The 12851-nt window shown below is 57.7% G+C and overlaps 2 protein-coding genes across 3 annotated transcripts; one reads left to right on the plus strand and one right to left on the minus strand.

Annotated features, from left to right (window-relative positions):
* Window positions 1-43: 43 nt before the first annotated feature.
* On the minus strand, window positions 44-4263 carry YIF1A (Yip1 interacting factor homolog A, membrane trafficking protein). 2 transcript variants are annotated; one of them, XM_053561317.1, is made up of 8 exons: window positions 4051-4263; window positions 3160-3371; window positions 2904-3008; window positions 2702-2780; window positions 1163-1220; window positions 836-991; window positions 342-435; window positions 44-246 (listed from the first exon to the last, which is right to left on the minus strand). In XM_053561317.1, the coding sequence occupies exons 1-8, from the start codon at window positions 4079-4081 to the stop codon at window positions 100-102; spliced, it is 882 nt and encodes a 293-aa protein (XP_053417292.1). In that variant the 5' UTR covers window positions 4082-4263; the 3' UTR covers window positions 44-99. The 2 variants fall into 2 exon arrangements, with proteins under 2 accessions (XP_053417292.1, XP_053417291.1); XM_053561316.1 differs by having other exon boundaries at window positions 44-435.
* A 2915-nt stretch (window positions 4264-7178) lies between these two features.
* Window positions 7179-11988, plus strand: TMEM151A (transmembrane protein 151A). The gene is made up of 2 exons (XM_053561315.1): window positions 7179-7549; window positions 9558-11988. Exons 1-2 carry the CDS (start codon window positions 7478-7480, stop codon window positions 10887-10889), a joined length of 1404 nt encoding a protein of 467 aa, XP_053417290.1. The 5' UTR covers window positions 7179-7477; the 3' UTR covers window positions 10890-11988.
* Window positions 11989-12851: the final 863 nt, after the last annotated feature.

The raw sequence follows: 12851 nt of genomic DNA on the forward strand, positions 1-12851 counted from the left end.
TCTACGCCTGCCTCACAGGCCCCAGGAACAAGGTCAAACAAAGTCAAGGAAATCACATCTTCAATGTATGGAAAAATCAGTGCCTTCTGGGGCTGGGGGTCACCGAACTAGGTGGAAAGTCAGCCAGTATATAATGAGAGGCTGAAAGGCTGCAGCTCCCAGAGTCAGGTACAGCTGGAGGTGCTGCCGGGGTACCGAGCCCCCCATGCTGTCAGGACCCAAGACTGCTGTCCGCAAAGAGCGCACCTGGAAGAAAGGAGAGTTGAGGCCAGGCCTGGAGAGGGAGGTCTGTCCCAGGCTCTGACCCCAGGCAGAGGGATGGGGGGCAGCCCCAGACTCACAATGAAGTACATGAGTGCAGAAGAAGTCCAGGCCAGCACCACATAGTAGCCACTGCTGCCAAGCAGCAGCCCCGTAAGCACACTGAGGATCATTCTGCAGGAAGGGGAGGGAAGAAGGCTGGTGAGCCCTTAAGGGTCCAGGCCAGAGAGCAGTCCTGCCTACCAGGCCCAGAACCCAGCTAGGCCCCACTACCAATCAGTCCCCACAGGGGCCCAGACCCAAAAGAATCTGGAAGGCCTGGGGCTCAGCCCCTAGATCTGGATCTGAGGTCCGTATCTTGCCCCTATGTTCCCAGGGTGGCTGTCAACACATCCTTCACCTCCCACAGGTACCCAGGGCCTGAGGAGACTGCTAGTTCCTCTAAGAGACCAGGGCTAGGGGCCCCAGGGCGCTGAGACATGTCCAGGGTCATGGTTCCAGGGAGGTCACAGCACAAGGCTATAGCTATGCAGGCCCCTCCCCAGGCCACCTTTCCCAGCCCACAGGTGCTCACCCCACATATTTGTAGCCGCTGTAGGCCAGCAGGTGGAAGGTGCTCAGGTCACTGCGCACGGTGGCTAGGTAGAGGCCCAGGAGCAGAGCCAGCACCTCCATCACCACCCACACCAGTGCTGTGCTTGCGCACAGGCCCAGTACCTCCGGGGAGAACCTGTTCTGGGCAAGGGCAAGTCAGCCAGCCTGTGGCAGGGATGAGGAGAGAAGCTGGGAGCAGCAGGGGGTGGGGGGCTGGCACAGATGCCCTAAAGAGGTGTGGAGAAGAGCCTGGGAAGGAGTCAGGGGAGGGGGAGGGAAGGATGGAAGTTAGGAGATTGCCACCAACCTTTTCTGAATGCCCAGTGCCATCCCAGCCAGCAGCACGTAGGTGATGAAGGCCATTGCTGCCAAGAGCCAGAGGGACACCATCAGCCTGGCTTCCTCAGCCAGAGTCTTCTAGGCATCCAAGACCACTAACACCCCCCACCTTCTCCCCATACTTCCTTCCCTGCATATCTCAACACAGCCTGACCTCTACATTCAGCTTCCTAATGCCCTGCCTGGGATGCTATTCTCTGATCAGTCCTCACCCATGTGTAAATGTCACCTGACCATCTCCCAGGACTACAAGCCACCTCCTTCCCTACCCCTGTGCTAGGAGCTCACCAATGTTTTCTGCTGTTTTACAAACTGCATCACAGGCCAAGGCCATTGCTCATCCTACTCAGGGACTGAACTGACTTCTGGTAAGACTACAGGACCAGAATGTGGGTTCACTGGACAACCCAAGCTGTGCCTAATGTCTAGGCCGTGGAGATGACCTCACCTTGGCCAGCAATTGTTAAGTCTGGCCATTAGCACTGGCTACAGCTTTGGCTGCCTTAACAATGCAGAGAACTCTAAGTCTAACTTTGAGCTGTTTTCACAAGAGCCCAGGGCCAGTGGAAGCATGGCTTTACCAGCAGTTATAACTCATCATTCCTGTCCTCTTCCCACTATGAAGCACTAGAACCAATGTGATCACCAGAGGGCACAGTGTTGAAGTTAGGAAACCAGCTCTGCACCTGTAAGCTGTATGGCCTCAAAGATACTCAAGTCCCTCTGAGCCTTGGCTTCATCAGGTAAAATGGGGATACTGATATCAGCCATACTCAGTGGCTATAAAGGGGCATGTGGGATGAAGGATGGAAGAACCTTTGTCTTGCCCAGGAGAGCTGGACTAGCTGCCCACACTGGAAGCTCCTCAGAGAGGGTTGGCCCCTGACTTCACCCCCACCTTTAAGTATTCACTGTGGGCCTAGCCCTGCACAGCCAACAGGACAGAGAAGAGTAAGTCGCAGAATGGGCCAGCCACCACCCAGGTGGGAGACCTGAAAAATGCCATGTGCACAGGCAGTGTAGGAACCTAGACAGGAGCCTAGGTTGTCAGGAAAGGCTTCCTGAAGGACGGGGTGATGGAGCAAGTAATAATAATAACAGCGAATGTTTACTACATGCTTCCCATGTGCCAGGTGCCTTGCTGAGCATACATCACCTCACTAAATCTCTACAACAATTCTTTGAGGTAGGGACTGTTACTATTCATGTTTTACTAAAGAGCATGAATAACCAGCCTAAAGTCCCACAGCTTGAAGTTGCAGAGTTGTGAGGAGGGAAATGGTCCAAGTTAGGAGCCAGGAAAATCTCGAAAGGGTGTCCTGGAAACAACAAAGGCACATTCAAGAAGATTTTCACTAGTCACCTCATGCTATCTACCTGGTGTCTAGCAACTGCCACACACAAAAAGCACCAAAAGCAGATGCTGAATCAATAGTGAGTCTCTCTCTTCCCATCATCCCTCAGGCACAAATCCCCCCACATCCTCCAGCCCAAGTCAGAGACTCACTGGGGATATAGAGGTCAGGGGCGTTGAGGTCTTGCCGAGGAGGCAGAGGCACATCACGGCTGTACTGCACTTCCCAGTTCTGGCAGTGGCAGCAGCAGCCAGGTCAGAAGATGAAAAAACAGGAGAGAAGGGGTTTGAGGTCTGAAAGGCAGACTTGAGCCTCTGAGGGAGGGCCCCTTTGCTCACTTGATAGGAAGCTCACCTGGTGTGTGTAGGGAAAGACCAGGAGCCCTAGCTTCTTGGCCACGTAGGCTGTATCCACAGCAAAAAAATACTTGAGTTTGTTCACAGACACAAAACGGTGTAGCTGGGAGGGGAGAGAGGGGACTGTGGGCAAGCCGAACCAAGAGCCTCAAGGTGCTCCTCTGTGTGCTCCTTCCCTGAGGAATTGGCAAAATCCCATGATGCCCCAGCCCAAGCCAGGAATTCTGCCACCCTTTCCTTGGGGCAAGCCACACCTCCTTGTGCACCATGTCCTTCCCATGGGATGCGATGGAGCTGCCATAGGCCATAGCCACATTGGCCATTGGGTCCCCAAGCAAGTGGTTGACATTGAAGGCAAGGTCTCCTCCTGAAGCAGGGTATACCCCAGGCTGGCTGGAATAACCACCACTTGTGTCATCGAAGAGGGGAGGTGGGTCTGGAGCTGCCGGAGCCCTGTGCTTGGAGCCTGCAGGTTTGGAGGTTACCAGAGTAGGTGACAGGAATACCAAGCATGAGCCCAAACCACTGCCCTTGCCCTAATAGGGCAGCCTTGTATGGGTCCTGGGGACACCAAACCATCAGTGAGGTTATCTCTGGCTGGCTGAAGGGTAGCTAATTTAGAAAGAACCGTGAGGAGGGATCTTTGGGAGAAATCCTTTGCTAAATGTAGGCAAAGGAAAAGCTGAGGCAGCATTTGCCCATTTGGGGTTTCTGAGGCCTTTCCAAGGGAAGTGATCTTTGAACTCAACTGTGGAGAGTGAAGACAAGTTTGCAAAGAGGCGAAGATAATGGGGAGGGCACCCTTGCATAAACAAAGGTGAGAAAGGCTACAGTTGGCTACCTAGAGGCCCTGGACAGTGATCAGGGACCCTACCCGACTGACGGCAGAAAAAGGAAGGTCTGGAGGCGGACCCCGAACGTGCCCGACTCGGGTGTGTACTCTCACCACCCGATCTTCAGACTGGGCAGAGAGCGCGAAGTTAGGGACGCGTTGCAAAATATCACGGGGCAGGAACCCGAGAGCCATCACGCCCCTGGCAGCGGTCACTACTTCAGCGCCACTCTCCCTCAAGGTGAGAGGGCCGCGCCGTCGACTCTCCCCCAGAGGGCCCAGCCGCGTTCCTCCCGCCCCACAGCGCACGCACCGTGGGCTCCGTAGCCTGAGTGATAAGCCATGGCCGCGAGACTCGCTCTCCCCTAGGGCCTGCGGCGCCGCCCGGTGGGTATAAAAACTAATTAAAGCAGCTGCTTCGCTCTCTGGGCCCCAGCTGAAGTTACTCCGCAGCCCGACACGTCCCCCTGCCGGTAGCTTGCAGCGGCCATGTCCACAGCGTCATCCTCCGCCCTCCGTCATTGGCTCTTCGGCAGCGCAGGCTCGCCCCCCCCCCTCCTAATTGGTTACTGATGCTCTCTCACCAAAGCGGATTCGGCAGCAGTCAACATCCGGGCGACATATAGGCGGGGCGATCCGAGAGGTTCTGGGATTGGATAAGACTCCTGCTATTTCGCGATGGGGAGCAGCCAATAGATTGGGTAAAGCAGGAGGGTGGTGAGAATTATTTCCACGCCTGCGCAGTGGGGCACTTGACGCGTCCTGCCACGACTACACCCGGAGACAAGAGAGGAGTAGGCAGAGTCGGGGACGGAAGCTATACTAACTAGTAAGATGTGTTCCAGCAGGAAAGGGGGCGGTCGGCCCCTGTCTTTCGGCTCCTACCGCTCCTTCACTATGCTCGCTTTCTCTCCCGTTCTCCACACTTCACCTAGCAGCCCAGGAGCTCTCGGTGGGAGGCCGGGCCGGACAGAGACAGCGCGGTGGAACGAACCAGAGGTTGTTGACTCCTCCTCCCGACTCCCACTCCTCCGCTCCGCCCGGGTGCTGTCCTTCGTCCGGTGCTGAAAATGCGCTCCTGCCTCTGACACCACTTCCATCCAGGAATCCTCTAGGGGGTTTGCCTCTGTAAGGGTCTGGGGTCTGTCTGTCTGTGTGTCTCTCTCTCTCTCTCTTTTTTTTTTTTTTTCAGTTTTTGGCCGGGACCGGGTTTGAGCCCGCCACCTCCAGTATATGGGGGGCCGGCGCCCTACTCCTTGAGCCACAGGCGCCGCCCAGGGTCTGGGGTCTGTATCCGCATGCTCTCGAGCGCGCGCACACATACATGAGTGTGCATATTGAAACACTACGGCCCAGAAGGTTCAAAGTCCCAGAGATTGGGTGGTATAGGTGGGGCAAGGCCGGTCCCAGCTACTCTCCCATGGTCCAGCTGATTTTGAAGGCAGAATGTACTGAATCGTTTTGTGAAGCTGCAGCCGCAGCTCCTGAGTCATTGCGGGTCCTCTGGTCTTCCCGAATTAGGCTCCCAAGCCTCACTCGCAGGTCGCACACAGATTCTGACCACTCCTACCCTCCCTGGAGACAGTCTTTCAGGGGCCTCTCTCCCACAGACTTTCCCCCCTTGCTTTCTAGAGAGCACGATCAGGTCCTTTGCGACCTGCCTCTAATTACCTAATGTCCAGTTACGCCAGGTGACCTTCCTGCTTCCCAGACTCAGCCCATGTGGTCCAATCGCAGTGCATTTCTCCAGAGGACCTCTCCACCTGGGAATCCAGGATATGATCACTTTTCCAAAGCCTAATTATCCTTTAAGAGTCAGTATATGATCACTTTTCCAAAGCCTAATTATCCTTTAAGAGTCAGTTTAGGCTGAGTGCAGTGGCTCACACCTGTATTCCTAGCACTCTGGGAGGCCAAGGCAGGTGGACTGCTTGAGCTCAGGAGTTCAAGAGCAGTCTGAGCAAGAGCAAAACCCCATCTCTAAAAAATAGCTGGGTGTTGGATTGGTGCCTGTAGCTCAGCAGCTAGGACACCGGCCACATATACAGGGACTGGCGGTTCAAATACAGGCTGGGCCTGCCAAACAAAAATGACAACAACAACAACAACAACAAATAGCCAGACGTTGTGGCAGGCGGCTGTATTCCCAGCTACTTGGGAGGCTGAGGCAAGAGAATCGCTTAAGCCCAAGAGTTTGAGGTTGCTGTGAGCTGTGATGCTACGGCACTCCTCCAAGGGCGACATAATGAGACTCTGTCTCAAAGAAAAAAAATAGCTGGGTGTTGTGGTGGGCATCTTAAGTCCCAGCTGCTCAGGAGGTTGAGGCGGGAGGATTGCTTGAGCCCGAGAGTTTGAGGTTGCTGTGAGCTATGATGCCACGGCACTCTACCCAGGGTGACAAAGTGAGACTCTGTCACACATAAAAAAAAGTTGGTTTAGCTTTGCCTCTCAGAAAGACAAAAGGAACAGACCTTGCCAGGTGTGGGGGCCACAAGCTGGGTTCTATCCCAGTTTGCCCTAGATGTAAGTTCTATGAGGAGAGGGCCTGTGTCATTCTCTGCTTCTACCCTTGTCTTCCCAGTGTCAAGCACAGTATTTGCTTATGGAAGACACCCAATAAACATCCATGTCCAATAAATAATAAACAGATGAAACCTTGGACCAGTCCATTCCTTTCTCTACATCTCGATTACTTCTTTGTTTTGTTTTGTTTTTTAGACAGAGTCTCACAGTGTTGCCCTCTGTAGAATGCCCTGACATCACAGCTCACAGCAACCTCAAACCCTTGGGCTTAAGCGATTCTCTTACCTCAGCCTCCCAAGTAGCTGAGACTACAGGTGCCCGCCACAATGCCCGGCTACTCAGTTAGTTCTTGTTCAAATGGGTGTTTTCAACTGAATGGTCTTAGATTGCCCTTTGCCCTACCCACACACACCCCAAATTAGCACTTCCAGTGCAGCTCCTTATGTCCTATCCACAGATAGTCTAGCTCCAGGACAAGGCCCACGTATGAAGATCTGAGGGTCCTGAGGGCCCACGAGCAAATGGGCACTGTGTACCTGGGAGAGGTCATCCCATGCAGGACAGATCTCACTCCCTAGGGCATGAGGAATGCTTGTGAAATGAATCTCATTTCTCAGATGGGAAATAGGTTGGGAGTGGAACACAATGGCCCAAGGTCACACAGCCTAGGGTCTCCTGCCTGCCTGCCTGCCTTACGCGGAGCCCAGCACCTCTCTGCCCAGCCAGTGAGATTCATGAGGCCTTTCATGGCTGTAACTTCCCCAGCTAGTGAGGCCTTAAGGGTGAGGTCTGGGTGGGATTAGTTCTGGGCCTGCTCCTTTCATGTGGGACCCCCGCGGGAGCCCACCCACCTTGCAGATTCACCCTCCGAGCCCGGGTAACGGGCGCCAAGTCGCAGCGCGGCCAGAGAACCCGGGAGTCCGGCCGCCCAGTCGGGGTTTCTCTTCTCGCGGCGAGGAGGCGCCCGCGGTGCCAGGCGCGGCCAGCGGCTCCGCCGGTACCGCGGGGGCGGGGTCAGCGGGGGGCGGGGCGCCGGGCACCGCGGGCGGCAACGCCACCAACGCCGCCGCCGCCGCCGCGCTCGGGCTCTAGCTCGGCGCACTCCCTCCGCGGCCGCCGAGCCGAGCGGACGCCCCCGGAGCCGCGCCGCAACCCTGCGCGCTCCCCCCTATCATGCCCCGAGCCCGGGCCGGGGCCGCCCCAGCAGCCAGGACACCATGCCCGGGGGCGGCGGTGGCGACGGCGGAGAGGTGCCCGCGCTCATCCCGGACGGCGAGCTGCGGGAGGAGGTACCGGCGCGGAGTGGCAGGGGCTGGAGCCAAGCGTGGGCGGCGTGAGTGGGATGAGGGAGGAGCGACCCCTGGAGAGGGGCCGAAGAGGGACGTCCGGGAGCCCCTGAGAGCAATGACGTCATCGTGGTGGCCGCGTCCCGCCGAAGGTCCCGGGTCCGAGGGGCTCGCGTGAGGGCGGTGGTGGGGCGGCGGGGCAGGAACGTGGGGGGCTACTTCCGCCCCCGGCGTCCCCTCTTCCAGCTTCCCACGCCCTATGACGTCAGCGCCTGCCCTCCCCCCCCCCCCGTCTTCCCCATTCCGCAGCGCTGCGGGGAGGCTGACCCACCCACCCCTGGGGCCGAGGGGTCGGGCCCCCAGCGGCTCACGAGGTGTCGGGCGGTGCCTGCAATGCAGCAGCTCCGGCAGGGACTGGGGGGAGGAGGGGCTGAAGGAAGGGAGGTGGCCTCTGCTACCCCTTCTCCTCCCAGGTGAGGGGTGAGAGGCCACGCTGCTGCTGGGACCCCTCCTCAGCCCTAACCAGGAAGATCTGCAGGGCTGTGTTTCCCCGTGTGGTGTGTGGGGTGACAGGGCCTGGACCTGGAGGGCCCTGAGAGAGTTTGGGTGAAGGTGGGGTGCTTGTGTGTGGGTGGTGTTCGCTACACCTGGGTGGGACCTTTGTGCCCTGTAGTCAGGTGAGGGTGTGCTGGGTGCCCTGGCTTGGGTCTTCACCCAGTGGTGTGTGTGCACGTGAGTGTGACCTGTCTTGGTGGGTCTCTTGGGCGTGGATTCTAGTAGGGATGGGGTGAGGAGCTGTGTTCTGTGGCCAGGTGAAGCTCTGCTGTGTCTCTGGGCTTCAGTGAGTGTGTGACGTGTATGCACATATATGTGTCCTGGTGGATGGAGTGTGTGTGTGCGTGTGTCTATCCCTGTCTACAGAGCTATGGTTGTTGGGTTTGTACTCTGAGGACAGGTGAGGGACTGTTGTTCCCTGTGTGAGCAGGCAGTGTGGATGTCCATGGTGGGTGGTGGTGAACATGTGTGGGGTACAGGCTAGTGGGATTATGCATCTGACTGGCCTGCAGGTCAGGGTGAGAATGTGCTCCTGGAACCTTGGGGTGAGGAGCCCAGGCTGGCAGCCCTGGCCAGGGAGGGTGTGCCAAGCCCTCTGGGACAGGGAGTGGCCCCTGCTGTCCAGCAGTTGTATCCCGCTAGCTCCCTCAGCACAGATGAGGTGTGGAGGATGGCCCTCCATCTGCTCCCCACCCCAGGACTCACAATGCCCCAGTTCCAATCCTCCCTCTGTCTCGCTTACTTAAAAGGCTCTCCAGAAAGTCTCCTTCCCTCCCTATTGGAACAAGAGACCACAGGGAGTTACAGGGTAACAGTAATACATTTATACCCACAGCCAGACCCTGTGCTGAGATCTTCACATGTTATCTTGTTGAGTCCTCACAAAACCTCCAATTTGCAGATAAGGAAACTGAGGTCCAGAGAGGATGAAGGATCTTCCCAAGTCACATGTAGCCAGCACCAGTTCCTGGGCAGTTGGGCTCTAAAGCCTGCGCTGTTCGCCTCTCAGACCCCTGCCATCTTGGCCTCCCAAATCACCAGGACCCAGAATCAACAAGGCTCAGGGAGGGTAGGGATGTGTCCAAGTTCACACAACAAATCAGGGCAGAGCTGGGACCAGAACGCTTTTCACAAAAGCCAGTGAGGAATGGGGATGGTCCTTTCCCCTCCTGGCAGAGGTGAGTCTATTGTATCCTACTGTCCTTGGCTGAGAGCTGGCAGAACACATTGGAGGACCTGCTCAAGGCAGAAAGGCCTGGGTTTGAATCATGCAGTGCTATTGTGTCTTAGCCAGACACATGTGGCCTGGGTAAGTGGTGCAATCCTTTGGAGCCTCAGTTTTCTCTGCAAAGTGGGGCTCATGGCATCACCTTCTTCTCTGGGGTTAAGCCTAGTGGCAGGCACAACTGATGACCCCATGCTGACACGTGCCTCCCCTCTCTCTGCCCACCTGCAGCAGCGGCCCTTGAAACAGTCCCTGGGAAGCTCCCTGTGCCATGAGTCGCACTGGAAGTGCCTGCTCCTTACACTGCTCATCCACGCCTGCGGGGCTGTGGTGGCCTGGTGTCGCCTGGCCACGGTGCCTCGACTGGTCCTGGGGCCTGAGGCAGCCTTGGCCCGCGGGGCTGGGGGCCAGCCGCCCACTTACCCCGCCAGCCCCTGCTCCGATGGCTACCTGTACATCCCACTGGCCTTTGTTTCCCTCCTCTACCTCCTCTACCTGGCTGAGTGCTGGCACTGTCATGTGCGGTCCTGCCAGGCACCACGCGCTGATGCCAACACCGTGCTCGCCCTGATCCGCCGGCTGCAGCAGGCCCCGCCCTGCGTCTGGTGGAAAGCCACCAGCTATCACTACGTGCGGCGCACACGCCAGATCACCCGCTACCGCAACGGTGATGCCTATACCACTACGCAGGTCTACCACGAGAGGGCTGACAGTCGCACAGCTCGTGGTGAGTTTGACTACTCGGCACATGGCGTCCGCGATGTCTCCAAGGAGCTCGTGGGCCTGGCCGAGCACGCGGCCACGCGGCTGCGCTTCACCAAGTGCTTCAGCTTTGGCAGCGCCGAGGCCGAGGCTTCGTACCTCACCCAGAGGGCCCGCTTCTTCAGCGCCAACGAGGGCCTGGACGACTACTTGGAGGCCCGCGAGGGCCTGCACCTGAAGGATGTGGACTTCCGGGAGTCGCTCATGGTCTTTGCTGATCCGCGCAGTCCACCCTGGTACGCCCGGGCCTGGGTCTTCTGGCTTGTGTCAGCGGCCACGCTTTCCTGGCCCTTGCGTGTTGTGGCAGCCTACGGCACAGCCCACGTGCACTACCAGGTGGAGAAGCTTTTCGGCGCCAGCTCGCCTCCTCCGGGGGCTGTGCCCAGCGGGCCCCCTCTCTCCCGCGTGGCCACAGTGGACTTTACTGAGCTCGAGTGGCACATCTGCTCCAACCAGCAGCTGGTGCCCAGCTACTCGGAGGCTGTGGTCATGGGCGCCGGCTCCGGCGCCTACCTACGGGGCTGCCAGCGCTGCCGCCGCTCCATCAGCAGCAACTCGCTGCCCCCTGCTCGGCCCACTGGGCCCCGCCTGCCCTTTAGCCGCAGCCGCCTCTCGCTGGGAGCCGGTGGCCGGGCCACACCAGGGGTCTTCCGCAGCCTGAGTGGGGGGCCGCTGGGGCGCCGTGGGGAGGACACGGAGCCCCTGGAGAGCCCACCCTGCTACGAGGATGCCCTTTACTTCCCGGTGCTCATAGTCCACGGGGACAGCGGCTGCCAGGGGGATGGGCAGGGTGTGCTCTGAGAAGCCTGCAGCCCCCAGGGTAGCCTCCTCCTCATCCCACCACAGGCTCAGATGCCTGAGGAATTGTCCAAAACAGGAGAGAAAATAGACCAGCCACATACCAGGGTGGGGGTGGGGATGGGGAGCCTTAAACAGACTAGAATGCAATGATCTGTGGTCATTTGGGGGGTAAATGGACACCACCTAAGTTGAATCTCTGAACTGTCCCCAGCATGGCTTCCCCTGCCCCACCATCACATTCCACTCCCCTACCTCCCCATCCTCCACCCTGTGATGGCAGGTGATCTGGCCTGGAAGCCTCTCACACAGGGCAGGGAAGGAAGCTTCCAGAAAGGCTAAGATGTGGAAAGAGTCCTGGAGACAGCTGTTGCCTACAGCAGAGGTCTGCTCATGGGCTCTTCCCTGCCAGGGCTAAGGGAAGTCCTTGAGCAACCCAGAAGCACAAATTGGTGGTTTGGGGCCTTGCTCAGCTGGGCTGGCCTTTCTGAAGCTAAGAGCTGGCTATGGCAGCACCGTGGTCTTGGCCCCACTACCACCCTCAGTTCCCATCTGCCTCCCCAGACAGATGCACCTGATTGGGTATTGCCAATGGGCCCTGCACTGGAAGCCTAGTTCCACCTCCTGCCCCCCAGTAACTCCCTGGTGCTCACTGCACCCCTGTGTCCACTTCCCCCTACAACCCGAGATTCCTTCTCAAGGCCCCATCATGGCCTCCACTTTCCTTGGTCTCTGCTCCTGCCTCCCGAAGTCCATGTCTGCCTCTGTCAGCCAGGCACATGCCCTGGGTTTGTCCCTTCATCACTGCACAGACTTCTCTGCTCTTCACCTTCCAGATGGTCATCAGGGAGCAAAGGCTGCAGGCTGCAGGGCATCCAAGGGCTTGACCTCACCACAGCCTCTGGGACAATACCCTTGCTCCACCAAGGAGGCCCCTGCCCAGACGACATTGTCGCTCCCCCAGGGAGGGGAGAATAGCACCTCCCTTCCAACTGGGGCTTCCACCCCTCTGGGGCCTATGTAGGGAGGGAGGAGGGAGGAGGCAGGGAGAAGATACAGATTAAATAAAGGTGTGAAAGGAAGGCCTGCTCTGTGCATTCCTGAGTGCTGGGTCCCCAGGCCACCACTACAGGCCCAACAGGCCACTCTGGCTCAGAGGCACAATGATGAGTCCTGAGAGGTCCCAGAATTGGGCTCCAGCATTCTCAAGAACAGGTTAGCTGGCTCGGTGCCTGTGGCTCAAGTGGCTAAGGTGCCAGCCATATACACCTAAGCTGGCACGTTCAAATCTAGCCCGGGCCCACCAAACAACAATGACGGATGCAACCAAAAAAAAGCCAGGTGTTGTGGCGGGTGCCTGTAGTCCCAGCTACTTGGGAGGTGGAGGCAGGAGAATCGCTTGAGCCCAGGAGTTGGAGGTTGCTGTGAGCTGTGATGCCACAGCACTCTACCCAGGACAACAGCTTGAGGCTCTGTCTCAAAAAAAAAAAAAAAAAAGAGAACAGGTTAGATGAGCAGAGGGGACCTCCCTGCCCCATCTGGGGCCTCTGAATCTCAGGATTGAGTCCTTCTGAGCAGCCTGGATCACTTCGAAGGCATCATCCAAGGTGGCCTTCCTTCCAACTCAGTGGGGGATTTCAGTCTGCTTCTGAGCATGTGAAGGACCAAGGGAGTAGTGGCTGGTGCCCAAAGTGGGGCGAAAGAACTGTGGCCTGTGACTCAAATTCTCTTCATCTGGTGGCTACTGACATCAGTCTGTAGCACTGGGCACTGACCAAGTAGGAGGGCACAAAAACGGAACAGCCAGCCCCAAATCAGGGCAGGTTGCCATAGGATCTGAGGAAAGAAGAACAGGGGCAAAGGAAGGGCCTCACTCACTAATGGAGCTCAGAAGGCTGCTAGAAGTGGCATCTTAACACGCATGGTTATATGTGGTATTCACTGTACAAGGGCACCAAGCCGACA

Source organism: Nycticebus coucang, chromosome 14 (assembly GCF_027406575.1).
Source record: "Nycticebus coucang isolate mNycCou1 chromosome 14, mNycCou1.pri, whole genome shotgun sequence".
In the NCBI taxonomy this organism is placed as follows: Eukaryota; Metazoa; Chordata; class Mammalia; order Primates; family Lorisidae; genus Nycticebus; species Nycticebus coucang.

Excerpts from the sequence above, each read along its gene's own strand:
- TMEM151A (XM_053561315.1), top strand. The coding sequence starts at position 7,478 with ATGCCCGGGGGCGGCGGTGGCGACGGCGGAGAGGTGCCCGCGCTCATC. Across the intron at positions 7,550-9,557 it reads ACGGCGAGCTGCGGGAGGAG|CAGCGGCCCTTGAAACAGTC; the intron begins GTACCGGCGCGG and ends GCCCACCTGCAG.
- YIF1A (XM_053561316.1), bottom strand. The coding sequence starts at position 4,081 with ATGGCTTATCACTCAGGCTACGGAGCCCACG. Across the intron at positions 1,221-2,701 it reads CCCTGACCTCTATATCCCCA|CAATGGCCTTCATCACCTAC; the intron begins GTGAGTCTCTGA and ends GGCTCTTGGCAG. Across the intron at positions 992-1,162 it reads GCACTGGGCATTCAGAAAAG|GTTCTCCCCGGAGGTACTGG; the intron begins GTTGGTGGCAAT and ends TGCCCAGAACAG.